This window comes from Dicentrarchus labrax, unplaced genomic scaffold, assembly GCF_905237075.1.
Source record: "Dicentrarchus labrax unplaced genomic scaffold, dlabrax2021, whole genome shotgun sequence".
NCBI lineage: Eukaryota > Metazoa > Chordata > Actinopteri > Moronidae > Dicentrarchus > Dicentrarchus labrax.
This window is the reverse complement of record NW_026136703.1, coordinates 10,516,573-10,531,047: the sequence shown is the minus strand read 5'-3', so window position 1 is coordinate 10,531,047 and position 14,475 is coordinate 10,516,573. Positions and strand designations below refer to the sequence as shown.

Below are 14,475 nucleotides of genomic sequence, written 5' to 3'. Positions count from 1 at the left end.
AAAAAGTACACCATCACGACAAAGGCCTGAGGATCCAGACAGTGTGGAACAATGAGGTGGCTCAAGTCCTTCCGTCCAATGGTTCCCATCAGCACGGAGATCTCTACACTACAGAATGACTAAAACATCAGTTCGGGTTTCAGAAACTGTCCTGAGGCTGGGAAGTCTATGACAGGTGTCATTCTTAGCAATAATCAAACTCAGCAGGTGACCTGAGACTTGGAGGCAAGTGAGTGGTAAACAAATGTGGTTCTATGCAAATGTCTTATTTGGAAAAGATTTTCATTTTTGAACAAACAGAAAGAGGACACTGACAGGGGAAGAGTTAGGTACTTACAGCTGCTCTCACAGTTGCAAATTCGACCACAGCGCTTCCTTTCTTCTTACTCGATACAATCACATTCAAAACATCCCCATACTAGAGGTAAGAAATGGGAGAATAAAATAAAAGTCAAATAGAGGAAGAGGAGAGATGCAGAACATTCAAATTAGTATTTCCTTTCACAGCACAAATCATAACCATGAAAACACAAAGCATATGCAGACTGAAACACTCAAAACACAGGTGAATGTAACAGATTTCTCGAATAAAAGTTAGGTTAATGTGTTTGGTATATAAACCTAATCTCTAATGATAGGGTTCATATGTTTGGCACAGAGCCAGTAATGCTGCAGAGAACATTCAAGTAACATCATGTACAAAAGTGAGACCTCTGTGACTTCTTAGAGACAAGAGGCAATACTGGATGTCAGCATTTTAGCTACTCCTTGTGCAGTGGCAACATTTGATGAACAATATTTTTGGCATGGAAACCTGAAATTAGATGCGACTCATCTGACTCCCTGCCACAAATCAGAACAGGGAGGAAAAGTTGGCCAAAATCGGGAGCAGAGCAAAGGGCATCTCTGTCGTTCCCTGATCTCTGTCAGATAGAGGTGGATAGAGGAGGAGGAGGGCTAGAAACATAGCAGCCATTAGCTGAGCAATGGGTTTTGTAAATTCCTCAGAGTTTCTGTCACCTATAACTGTGGCCTTCTGTCATTAACCTCTCACCGCCTAAAGCACGGGCTCGGGAGCATAGAGTAGGAGGGACGTGGCCTTTGACAATCTCATCCTGTGAAAATTTAGCTTTCTGGCAATGGGAAAGTCCAGGAATGCCAATGCTTACGAAGGACACTCTGGAGCAAGCCAACAGTGACAAAAGAGACTCTCAAAAGGCCTCTGTTTCATGAAATATAAATATCTTAACATGTTTTTTTTCCCCCCTTAAACGAAGATGTATTATTTTAAGCGTCCAAAGTACACAAGTCCACACACGTACTCATGCATTAGAATACAAGTACTGTAGTTGCTTTCCCACGCAGCGGTGGCTATTTCTATTTGCCCAGACCATTACTGACCATACTGTCACTCACTGGAGCTTGCCATCTCAAACTAATCTTTTTCCTAGAATTTACTCCCTTTGCTTAAGAATGTAAAAAGTAACAACACTTTTTTTCCCCAGTCTTTATTATGACACAGCCCTCCTGCCTGGGACCATATTGATTGAGTTCGTGCAGAGAAGAAATTCAAACGCCCTTTTCCACACAGCTTGACGTCAGCGACACTTGCCCTATCCTCATTTCAGGCCAACCTATGCACCACCAAAAGCCCAGATCATAGCATAAGGGGGTACTGGGTTGCATGAGAAGAGCACATTTCCTAATGCCTCCCTTGGCACTGCTTAATCACCTGGTAAGAGGGGCACAAACAATGGCGTGCATGGCTTTAAAAGGGCACTACAACATTGCCCTTAGCACTTTCACTGCAACAAAACTTAATGGGCCTTGTTTAAGGGGAAGAATAAAACAATCTACAGCACTGATGTCATGCAGACCTCAAATATGGCTGGACTCTGCAGGCAGATTTGTTACCGTGGAGTTCTGCTTTGGGACATCGACAAATAAAGAGCTAAAATCAAAAACAATCATTATACAGTATTTGTACTTAAATATTGCAATAGCAATATATGTTATAAATGTATATATATGTATATAAAAATGTTAATAGATTAAATACCCAGATGGGAATGTCTGTTTTTGGTTAATCCAGTAAATTATAGACGTCACATACTAAAGTACTTCATCACATTCATGTAAAATTCCTGTAAATCAGTCCTGCTCATTAATCGTCAACATTGCCTGTAATGTCCTAATACAGCCAGCTATATTAAAGGAATAACTACTTCGGTAGTCTCAAATCGTATCTCATTGTAGCTCTGTTACGTGAAACAACAGGAGTCCTAAGGGCAAGACTTTTTACGGACGTTTTGCTGTAAAAAATTATTAGTACTGTAACATTGTGGCACAACTGATTTGATTTTCAGGATGTGTACCTTTTGTAGAAGTCTGAAAAGAATGTCCTCAGAATAGCCTCCATTTGATCCATCATCTTTTTTACACTTCCACTTTAACTGGAACGAGAAAGAAGGCAGAAAAGAGAGGCCTATGTTCATCATGAGGGTTTTTAAGAATTAAAGAAGTGCATGATAATGTTTAATCAGTACAGCGTAGAGCACAAATGATTAAATTCAGCTGACCAGGAGACAACGCAAGCAGGCTTGGCTCTGCTGACACACAGATCACCAAAACCATCAGGACAGACTCGAGAAAGATATTGTTACGCTCTTGGAACATCACCCCGGCACCACCTGTGAGACCTGCAGTCAATTTTCATTCTTACTGAGGGTGACAGACAGCTAAAAAGGGTGAAAATGAACACACGGAGCCCTGGACCAGAGAATAACATGGTGACTCACCTGCTTAACTATACCTCAACAGAATAGAGCACAACACCAGACACAATAATGACTAAGTAATTCAAAGCAGGTCAATGCCCAAGGTACTCTAAAAGAGAGGAAGTTGTCCTCTGGAATGTGTTGCGTCTTTGTTTAAACTGCGGTTAGCTTATTTGCCTGTGTAACAATGTTTCTGTGTCTTGATATTTCCCATATTGCACTGTGTAAATGCTATTTTAGAAATGATTGTACAATTATTCTCTGCATAAGAGCTGAACAGCTCCAATGAATAGCTTTCACAAACGATGACAAAATAATTTATCGACTTGCTTGGAGTCCTGTCACTAAATGCTGATGTGAGTTCCCGTACTCCTAAAAGAATATATTGTGCAACTTCTCCGAAAGTCGAGCCAATATCACACTAACTGCTTAAAGTAGTATTATAAATGGCAAGTACTAAGTGTTGATTCAGCTCCAGCATTCTGCTCACTGTCAGAGAAAAAGGATTTCTGGGAAATTCCATGTCTACATAGCCACTTTTACCAACAATTACAGTTGAAAATGTGCATTCTGCTTCCAAGAGCAGTCTCCTCTACCCGCTGATAACCTTCTTACTCATTAATCTTCGAATAAGATGTTTTTTGCATGATGTGATGTCTACGGTTTTAACCCACAACACTGACACATTGCATTGTTCTCCTGCTCCAAGTTTGCAAAAATGTACAGATAGGAAAGATATTAGTGGAACCAAACCAAATGGCTCGTTCCAATTTTGATGTTTACTTACTATGTGGATACTAAAACTAGATACCAGAATATATCAATGATTGACGTCAGATTCATTGCAATAGTCAAAGCAGTTTATAATTTTGCTGAACATCATTTGTCTAATAGTCCCAGAGATTTGCTGTAATCTAAAAATCAGGTTTAATCCTGAATACCAAGATCTTTTTGAACCAGGTTAAAGATGTAATATTATTCTTACTGGACAGGAAAAAACACATAATAAACAATCTGAGAGTAGAGAAAACAGAAGGACATTGGATTAAAAATAATTAGATTCAAAGGCAAAGAAATCATTTGTAATAGTGACACAATTCAACAGCGAGATCTATGCAGTAATGTTCCCATGTCCTTGAACATGACCTGTGATACTGTCAGTCTTATGCCTGATTTGTTTTTCTAACTGAATACACAAATGTCGGGGAATACATTGCTGCACGAGATGGCTATCGAATTTTAAAACCAGATTTAATGTCTAAACACATTAGCTAACATCCCCAGTGTCCATTAATACGCGCAGGCTAAGCCGTTTTTCAGGAGGAAATATAATAAGCCCTCTCTTGGCATAGTTACAGGTCTCCTGACGACGTCGGGCCTACTCTGGAGGAATGGGCGTTAGAACGGCCTGTGCACTCAGTGGAGAGACAGCGTATGTGGTCTCCAAATAATGAACTACAAATGTCTACAGTAATATCAAAATCCCAGCTGAGGTTCTGCCTGCACTTTCACTCACATGAAGCAGTTCTTCTAAATATGCTGGGACCCCCCTGTTCTCTTTTCCATCTTCCTGCGTTTTTCTCCCAGAATAACCATCCCAACCTCTTTAGAGTCTCATCCACTGTCTGAAAACCCCATAGTTGAATACCTTACCTTCAATTTGGGGGTCACATTGCTCTTGGAACATCTCTCCACTCCCGAGTCTGAGAAAAAACATGTGGGGGAAAGATGAGACAGTTCAGTGAAAAGACAAAGAATCAATTGTTTTGTTGAGGCATGAAACATGGCAATCGAAATAGCAAGGGTCGAGGGACTCGTGCAGATGGACAGCAATTTTAAATTGGCTGTCACATGGCAAATGTATGGCTCTCGCTACAGCCTGATGATCCACTGAGTGCCTCTCGAGATGGAACAGACAGAGTGCTGATCCAGGGGAGGGCTGGGGAGGCCTGAATGCGTGCAAACGGGAGAGATTCAAAAGACATGCTGACTACGCATGAGTGATTGTCCAGCCACAAAAAGGGGTCCAGTATAAGGCCAAGAATCAGCGCTTCCCTTAAATACCCACACTTCCATAATCTTATTTTAAAAGACCAATGTTTTACTGCAAAAATATTTTCAAGAGGTTAAAAGTTTGATGGACAACTATATGTGTGCGTGGTGCTTGGCATTCCTATGTTACCTCGCCAAGTTGTCTTACTGCCAAGACACTAAAATAGACCTCTTCAAAGTCTTTTAAAGCAAAACATAAATTGAAATATACATTCAGTTATTGTTTTTTTTATGTGAATAATATTTGGTAAACCACTGGGTGCCTGGTGACTGCTGCGGTTGGACTGACACTATGATGGTTGGGAAACATAGCAGTTCACTCAGCTGAGGCTCTCAACATTGTCTCAAACGGAATTTATCCAGGCAGAACAGGACTGTAATTAACTTATTTGATCAACCTGGGCTGGAACAGATTGGACTAGGTTAAATCTTAAAAGTGGACATACTTCTCTGAGGGTAGCCTCCCGTTTCCTGCTGCTGTGCTTCTCTTTCTCTCTGGATCTGCTCTCTGATAAGCCTCTGTTCCTCCTCAAGCTGTCTGGATCCCTCCTCTCTCAAACGGGCGATCTGGTGGAAAATGACACGTTCAATACCGTAATGTGCACAAATAGGCATACTAGTTTTAAGTGACAGCAAATGATGCATCTTTACTATTCATTAAGCACTGATCACCTCCTGTTTATCTCGCATATTATTTTCACCTTTTCTGCTATTCAGTGTTTCCAGCAGAGTGTGCAGACGACTTTATTTCTCCAGTTAAGGCAATAACACCTTGAGATGAGACAGAAAATGGAACAGTGCCACCTACTGGTCACCTCCTCCCCCCCCCAAGGCGCATGGCCACGTATTTGCATGCATTAAGCACACTGAACACATGCCATGACTCACCGTGGAAGCACGCACATCATTTTTATTTATCATTGGCTTTCCGAACAAAGTGCATCAAGTCATGCAATATCACCAAATGGATTTACTGATAATTATAATATGGCAGTAACAAAAAAGCCTCTCTCAGATAGTGCCTTTGTTCCTGACCCAAGTCTTTGGAAGATTTCAACTAAATCAGAAGGGAGTCTTTGACAAAAAACAGAATAAAAGCACCTGGGTATGCTTCAAAGTTTCCTGGATGCACAGGAATACCTTGTTCCCAGTACACAGGAGAAGCCTGTGTATAGTGACATTTTTAAGTTTAATTTTCTACATCTTCTCCAGGCAATGTTTGGTGCAGTATCATCTCTCACATGGTTTCTATGTATTCTCTTACCTCTTCTTCAAGTGTTCTAGTGATTTGCACCTCTTCCTGACTCTGAGCTTCTGCATTTCGCTCTCTGGTCTCCAAGTCTGTAACAGTATCACACAGACGCACATATACACATAAGAGGCTGTATCTCTTTCATATACTCATACCGAATCTCTTTCCCACAATGAAACAGACAAAACCATTGCTTGGCACAGAAATCTCCTTGTATTATTACTGGAATATGGATGACAATAAAAAGAGATATAAATAAATGTATTCACATACCAATACAATAACCCGTTTAATAAAGAGAAAATCAATAGCCTTTGTGAATTGCAAAGTGACTCACCAAGCTTAATTTTCTTCCTCTTGTCATCTAGTTTCCTGTTTCTTTCTTCAGCTTGTTTCTTGGCAGCGCAAATCTTATCATATGCAGCCTGAAAACAGTATTGGACACCAGGATGAAGTGTGTGTGTGTGTGTGTGTGTGTGTGTGTGTGTGTGTATGTCAGCACTTTTACTAACAAGTTCGGAGGCATTAGTAGTTTTACCTTGGCAGCAGCATCCGTTAGCACCTCAAGAGCCTGGGACAACTGGTGGAAGAGTTCCACTGGAAGAAAGGGACATGAGAAGCAAGAAAACTGAAAATTCTGCTACTGAATACATACAGAAACACTTTCATTGTAGGTTTTTTATATTTAGGGGAAAATGTTTTACATGTGGAACATGATGGAGCATGAAAATATGGCTACAATTTCACAAAGATATAACACTGGGAACTATCAATTTGAAAACTTGAACACAAGAGACAAGAGAGGGTGATATTGAAATGAAGAGAAAATGACATGTACAAGGGGCTTATGCCAAAAACGTATTATGAGCTTAGCATGATATCTTCAATATCTGAGACAAACAGAGACATTTTATGCTTTAAAAAGTGCTGTAAGTCTCACGAAACCTGTTTCCTACAATGACACAGCCGTGCATTCCCTCACAAACCCTTGGCCTCTCCATCTATCTTCCATTAGAGCATCTCGAGGGGCCGCTGCCGCAATCACCACTACCATAGAAGACCCCACCTCCCCAGTTGTCATCTAACACGCACACACAAATCTACACAGGGAGAGCATAATACCACTCCCCATCATACAACCACCACACTACTGCACTATACTGGCCAGGCTTAATCATTCACTTATGGGAGGCCTAACGGACCGATATTGTTACTCCCTGTGGGGACTGGCAGAACACACTAACAGGAGGCTCTGAAGATCATGCTGCCAGCAGAGGCGGTCAGGTTACCTACACGCATATAATGGGCTGGAATGAAATCCAACTGGGAGAGACCTGCCATGCCCACTAGGCAGCACAGAGTGTCACAACATGGGGGGCTGAGGAAAATGAGGGAATAGTAGGGGGTGTCTTCAGTCTGTGAGAAATCATGACCCCCAAGTCACCTTTTACATGCATACAACCTTCCCCTGAGGGGCAGCAAGTCCCAAGACTTGCTCTGCTCTCGTGCGATAGAAACCGAGTTTGTCCATGTGCGGGTTCAAGTGTTGAGGCCCTCCAAACCACTTCTTTTCCATTTCTGGGAAACCGACCCCCTGCTTTTGTATTATCCCTCTCAACCCCCCAACCCCACCAATTTCCCATTTTTTTTCCCCTGACATAATCAGGAATTGTCTGAACCATCCAGCAACCACATAAACCTCACTCAAAAACATGCCTCATGACCAGTCTTTTGTCCAAGGTGCCTTTTTTTCCCCCTCTCCCGACAAAAAGCTACATTGAGATTTCCTGGTCTAATTATTGACATGCTGGTTGGCGACAGGCCAGGGAAGGACTCTTAAAAGCTAAGAAGTGTGGAAACACTGGTGGTGATGGTGGTGGTGCTCTGCTGGACCTGTCTGGGTAGAAAGCCGGCGGGAGAGGCAGGCGCTGGTTATACTTCCTACACAATGCTATGTGGCTAGGTTGTCTGGCAGGGTAACTTGCTGAGAGCGCTACTCTGGACCATTCATTTTTGGTTAGGAAGCTTGATGGCGGCTCGGTCAGACAATTAACTTTAATTCTTCAGAAAACAATGAGGAAATTGCATAAACAAATGATAAATCTTGTTCCAGTTCTACTGTGACTGACGGAGCTCCGTGGTTCAGAATGGGGTGTAGAGAAACAAACGCAGATAAACACATTAAATGATTCACCTACCTGCCTTTGGGTTATCTGGGTTCTTGTCCGGATGGCATGTCAAAGCTTTCTGTCGATAAGCTTTCTTGATCTAGGAGAAAAACAGAAGAACCCCCTAGAGTTATGTATAGTGGAAAACGTTGATTAGAACACAAAGAGAACAAATCATCCACTTAAGAGCAGATTTTGTAAAAGTAAAATTCTTACTTTCAGTACCAATTATCTTTATCCTGTCGTCCTTGGCCCAGAAAACCAAAGTCTGAATAAAAAATGATGGTCCCATTGAAATAATGGCACTAATGGCAACAGCCTGACATGAAAGCACTGGGGGTGAAATGTGGTCTGCATTTAAATAAAAATCAGTGACTGTATCGTTTGGATCAAATCAACACCTGAGCTGATCCTCTGCTTCGTATCCTTTTGACATGTTGTTAGTGGAATCTAACCACCGCGGCACACACTGCACAGTGAATTACCCGCACAAGAATTCCAAACTATTCTCAGGCCTGCTGCCAGTTTGCAAGATAAATTGTGGCCTGAGTTTCAGCCTAGTATTAGTCCATCTTTATCCAAACTTAAAAAAATGTTACAATAACATACACAAACAGAGTGCCATTGTATATAACAAATCTGAGAAGGCCGCCATTAATATCTTAGGCTGGTAGCCAAAAATTTTGGGGGGGTTCAGAGAACCAAAGTGGAAAAACTAAACAATACTTTGGAGTATTGTAATGTCATATGAGGTTTTAGTTATAGCTGATTTTTTAACTCTGGGTCACTGCTTGGAATGTTAACCATTCATTGGTCCTTCTAGGGACCCGTTAATGACAAGGTGGTTTTCATTAGATCTCTGCTCCTCTGGAGGAAGAAGGGAAGCAGGAAAACTTTCCATGGAGACCAGAGGGGGCTGTAGAGTGCAGCGCTTAGCTTTCTGCAGACCAGCTCATATCTATGCATTGCATGCAAAGGATTTGGCACATACATCCTCCATACATCCAAGCTCAGACACAAAACACAGACATACACTTTCTCACCACTCTTAATCAGCCGTGCCAACATTCTGCATGTTTTCATATACCCCCCTTCGTGCAAATCAGTCTCCTGCCAGTATGCTACGGGCCACAGAATTTGGGAGCTCCTTTCTTCATGTCTGGGAAACGTTTGCATTGGACGCCTTGTCCTCTGGCATATGCAGTGTTTCCCTGTGTTGTTTTGCACAATTTTATCTCTAGAATGCACGCCAAAACATACAGAGCTGACTTTACTGGGGGGAAAACAAAACTCAACTCTGAGGGAACTGAGCAGAATGGTGTAATCCATCAGTGTCTGAGCCATTTAAACAGGAACTTAAATGAGTCTCCATGACAGTCAACTTAGACACATTAGGCCAAATGCCCACTGTCCAAGGTACAAGAGTTAAGCCTCCACATGATTATATGAAAGTAACAAGCCCTCTGGAGATAATTGTGGCCAAAACAGCTCCTAAATGTCACAATTGCTTTCTTCTATCTCTTAGTCAACATCAGATATTTTTGTTTTAGTTCCAATAGTAAATGAGAACTTGGTTCATTGAGAGGGCTTTGAGAGACTAGACTTTATTAAAGAATATTTAGTCTGGCTGCTTGGCACACAGAGCCTTCCTACAGATCAGGACTGACACACATGGCCGTGGACTGCTGCCAAACACATATGCTTACTGTTGGCCTAATCCTACTGCTTTTCCTTTTTAGCCTCCTTCTGTCTGTTTGTTCCTTTTCTTTTCTTTCTGCTCGGTATCATAGATTTGTCAAATTCTCTCTCCGAAGACTTTTGGCAAGGAAATAAAAACTCAAGCTCAGGTTCCGTTCAAATGGATTGATTTGGTTCCTCACTGGGACCGAGATGAAAGAAAAGCCACTTTGAACGCCATTGTGTCTGATGCAACAGTGATAACAACTCCATGCCTTACACAGCCCTATCAGTGCTTTGACAACACATAGAGAAGAGAAAAACTTGAATACCTGGAATGGTAGAAAATTACATAAAGAATTCTAAAACAAAGTAGCACTGTTTGCAGTTGTGAAGTTACGCATGTGTGATTTGAAATAAAAAGGGGCTAAAATGCACAAAACCACTGCTATGGTGCTTTAACACTTCAAGCTGTGTCCTCAGTTTACACTCACTCTACTTCTCATGTTCTTCATCACCTGCAGCCAGCTGACTCCTCATCTGCAGTAAACATAGCAGATGTTTGACATTGTCAGGACAAAAGTCTGGCCAGCGGAGCTTTTTGACAAGTACAACCTGTCATCATTGATTCTGTTCGGGTGGAAAGTGGCCATGTTGCACGTCATCATCTTTGTCTTGCTGAGTTCAGTTCGTTAAAGATCTAGTTAACACACATACTTATCTGAATTTCAGTGAATTATCCGGCCCCCTCTTTCTCTCATGGTTTTCTCCCTATCTCCTACTCCTGTCTCTTCCTTTTCACTCTCTCTAGCATCCTTCACGATATCTTGTCTCGACTTTGCCTCCAGTGCTGTTTTGTTAAATAATACATGATTACTCCCATCAACGCCGTAACACGCAAGCCTTAATTGATGTTGGAAGACCCTGAGGCCCCTTGGTCCGACAAACTGGAAGCCAAAGCAGGCCAACTTTTAAAGAGGTTAGCACATGTGTGGATAAGAGCTCTCAGATAAGAGTGGCATCTTCTTACAGGACTAATCCAGTCAATTACGGTAGCAATTATTTTTGTGCAGTTCATCACGACCTTTTAGGATTGGCTCTTGGCTCTACTTCAATTAAGACCGTGTGAAGAGAAAACCATAAGAACTCCTGGGATAAAACTAAGACTGCTGTCCCTTGTGCTTACAGATGAGCAAAAATGTTGGTATTTAATTGTGCTGTGTCTTCTATCTCTTCCAAATTAAATTATTCTACATTATAATAACTGCAGAAATCTCAACTATATCCCACGCTTCAGTTTGCAGAAGGAGGAACTAAGAAATCAAGGAAAGACTGCAATCTTGCAGCAATAGGCCAACAGTAGCCTAATGGTTAGTGCCTGGCAAAAAACGGTTTCTCTTGTGCCTCCCTGATCCCTGCCTGTCACAGTCTTAACTGCATGCCCACATCTTGTCCTCATTAGACCAGTCTTTGGTGCCAATTATAGTTGACAAACTGGTCCTGGTGCAGCCACAGACCAGCCCGGGTAGGGCCCCTAGCCTGTGTGGCTGATTAGCTGCCTGATCTGCCATGGGCCCATCCTCCTTAATTGCAACGGTCTGCTATTTATGGGACATTATCAGCTGGAGGAAAATAATAACAGGCGCAACAGGGAGAGGAAAAGAGAGGAGCACGGACAGGGGCAAAGAGGCCATGAGAGAAAACAAGAGCTAAAAGTAAGAAAAAAGTGGATTTAACGAAGAGAAACAGTGAGACGCTGGGATTGTGCTCGTGAACTGGAGCAAACCTGCAGTGGAGCTGGGCACTGATTATCCGATAATAACTTTTAATGGAACGGTATTAAGTTTAAATGATAATTTTGTTATTATTTTACAAAATTCTGTTGACCAAATGAATATTTCTTATTCAGGTTTTCATTTACATCATATGTGAAGAGTTTTGTCTGATGCAATGTAAAACTGTATAACTGCTGAACACAGATCAATGCAATGAACAGAAATCACCCGTCTGATGCTGTGTGATGTTTAAAGAACCCTGTTAAAATAGCCAATGAACACAGGTTGCATTACTGATTATGTGCCCCAGTGCACTGGATGGTGCAATAACAATCGTAATCTACCTGCCCTGACCAAGCAGGCACCATAGAAGTAACTCATCATTTAGAGCAATGAGCTTACAACGGGCTATTACAATCACCTCTCCTTGGATGATTTGTCTGGAGGTAAATCACCCAGGCATTTAGTTAGTGCATATACTGCAACACATCAGGTACACTACTTACAATTTAAGTAGCTGAATAAACCACAAGAAATTTTGTGTGGTCTTGGCTGTTTACATCGTTTCACCATGCAATCTGTGGTAGGTAAAACACACACTTAGGTGATTATTACCCAAGCCCTGCTGATATGCACAAGCATAACTCTTTAAATGGTGGCTAGCCTTCAGCACTACAAAGATAAAGCAAACCCCAGTCATTAAACCATAGACTCTGACATGCCAGTTTCACCAGCATTTATCACACAGCCAAGCTCAGAAGAAGGTCAACGGCAGTGATAACAGAAAGAGATGCTAAATAGAACCAGGAGGAGATGCAGAATGAAAATCCTCTACGTCAAGGCAATGTTTTACAAGCAGTGGCAAAGCCCACATAAACAGGCTCTGGGATGCGCTTCTTCCCCTCTCTCTGTGATAAACAACATGCCTGATAGTGGTGGTCGAGCAGCGAGCCAAACAACTGGGATAAGTAGCCCATCTGATGACATCTGTCTTCACACACTTGATTGATTTTTGAGCCACTCCAGACTCAATGCACTACACACACACAAACCCTCACTATCTCCCTCGACCATCAACAGACCTCACAGAACCAGCCTTCTGCATTTTGGAGTCTCATTTCTTCCCAAGCCACAACCACTAACTTCCTCCAGGATAATTCTCTGGGGAGGACAGGACTTTGAAATCCAATTAAGAAATTAACTTCTTCCCTCGCTTTGGCAGCGATTTTAATTTCCCTTTGGGCCTGTGGATTCTAGATGTTGGAAACAGTGAGGAGAGGTGGTCGGAGGGAAAAGGCTGCATTGAGGATATCATGGTGAACCACTCTAGACTGGGAATAAAAAGGGGAGTCAGGGAACATTCCCAGAGTTGATTCAAAATCCATGCAGGCACAAAATGATGTACTCATATTGTTGCTCCTAGCTTATATCAATTATGTTGTTTGTTTTTTTTAAAGTTGATCAACAGAAAATAATTGACCCCTATTGTGATAATCAGTTAACTATTTTAAGTTATTTCTAAAAGAAAAATGCTAAACATTCCATACTTCTGCTCCTCCATTGTGATAAATTGCTGCTTTATATTAATCTAATTTGAATATCAGCAATTTGACTACGTCTCCTTGGGCTCTGCAAAAACGACTTACTTTTTCTCTTTTTCACCTGACAGTTAAAATGATCGTTAGATGCAGACCGTGGCTTTACATGGTTTGACGTTAGATTCACACATAGCGATATCAAACACTTGACTGATGCAACGTCGCCACTCAGTGGCCTCTTCGGTGTATCACACCTGTGCGAATTAGCCATTAGCAGGTTTGTCTGTCTCAGTGGACCTATAATGTGAGTCCTCGCTTTACTTACCATGCGTTTCTCTTACCGGAAAATAAGACGTTACGTTACATTACGTTATTATAACGTTAAACGAGCACACGATTCACACACACACACACACACACACACACACACACGCACGCACGCACGCACACACACACACACACACACACACACACACACACACACACACACACACACACACATTTCTAGAAACTCCATAGTAGCAAGCCATGCTAGCCTCCTGCTTGTACACAAAATAGTCTTTCCTTGAAGACGCACAACAGCTTTTTTAATATTTAACGCAATGTTCGTTGTATTATAACGTTATATTATATATATATATATTATATTCTCAATCCTTTCATGTGCTTAATATCAAGAGCAGCTAACTTAGTAACTGTAGGCTGTATATATAACCAGCTAGCTAAACAGTAAGTTAATTCACACACCTCTTTCGTTGTAGCAGTGCTTTCAATGCCGAGTAAACCATACAGGTCCAGCTGTAGGATATCCTTGGCCTTTCCAGACATTTCTACTAACAACGAGCTACAGCACAAACACGAGAAAAACAACTAATTCAAACGCAATGTTAACGTTTAGCTAATTTAGCTCGTTTGTTGTTGTTCCAGCTCCAGGCAGCATGAGTTTGACGTCGACGACCTTTCAACTAGGATGTGCAGTGCAACCTGGGAAATGTAGTTTTTTTTTCTCTCTCGGTTGTTAAATACCAAAAGATTACACTATACATTTTGGTAAAGAAACTGGCTATTTCTGTATTTTTACATTTATATATATATTTAATGTAATTGTTTGTCCATCATACAGTTGGCAATTTTTTACCATATAATTTTGAGCTATATTCATGACCATAGTAGTTGTGAATGGAAAATCTGCATTGAGCTTCTCAACCATTTCCTTAACTGTTTTATGTCTACAAA

General features: G+C 41.5%; 1 protein-coding gene across 2 annotated transcripts in view; it reads right to left on the bottom strand.

The window, feature by feature from the left end:
• The window catches only part of dnajc17 (DnaJ (Hsp40) homolog, subfamily C, member 17), a 32,149-nt gene extending 17,947 nt beyond the window's left edge, over nucleotides 1–14,202 (bottom strand). The window contains exons 1-9 of one of the 2 annotated variants that reach the window (XM_051386521.1): nucleotides 13,987–14,202; nucleotides 8,280–8,349; nucleotides 6,620–6,678; nucleotides 6,419–6,506; nucleotides 6,094–6,170; nucleotides 5,276–5,396; nucleotides 4,431–4,480; nucleotides 2,376–2,453; nucleotides 338–418 (exon numbers count right to left, since the gene is read on the bottom strand). In XM_051386521.1, the coding sequence (XP_051242481.1) occupies nucleotides 338–418; nucleotides 2,376–2,453; nucleotides 4,431–4,480; nucleotides 5,276–5,396; nucleotides 6,094–6,170; nucleotides 6,419–6,506; nucleotides 6,620–6,678; nucleotides 8,280–8,349; nucleotides 13,987–14,067 (705 nt within the window). In that variant the 5' untranslated portion in view covers nucleotides 14,068–14,202. The remainder of the gene's footprint in view (nucleotides 1–337; nucleotides 419–2,375; nucleotides 2,454–4,430; nucleotides 4,481–5,275; nucleotides 5,397–6,093; nucleotides 6,171–6,418; nucleotides 6,507–6,619; nucleotides 6,679–8,279; nucleotides 8,350–13,986) is intronic. The other variant, XM_051386532.1, reaches the window with a different exon arrangement.
• Nucleotides 14,203–14,475: the final 273 nt, after the last annotated feature.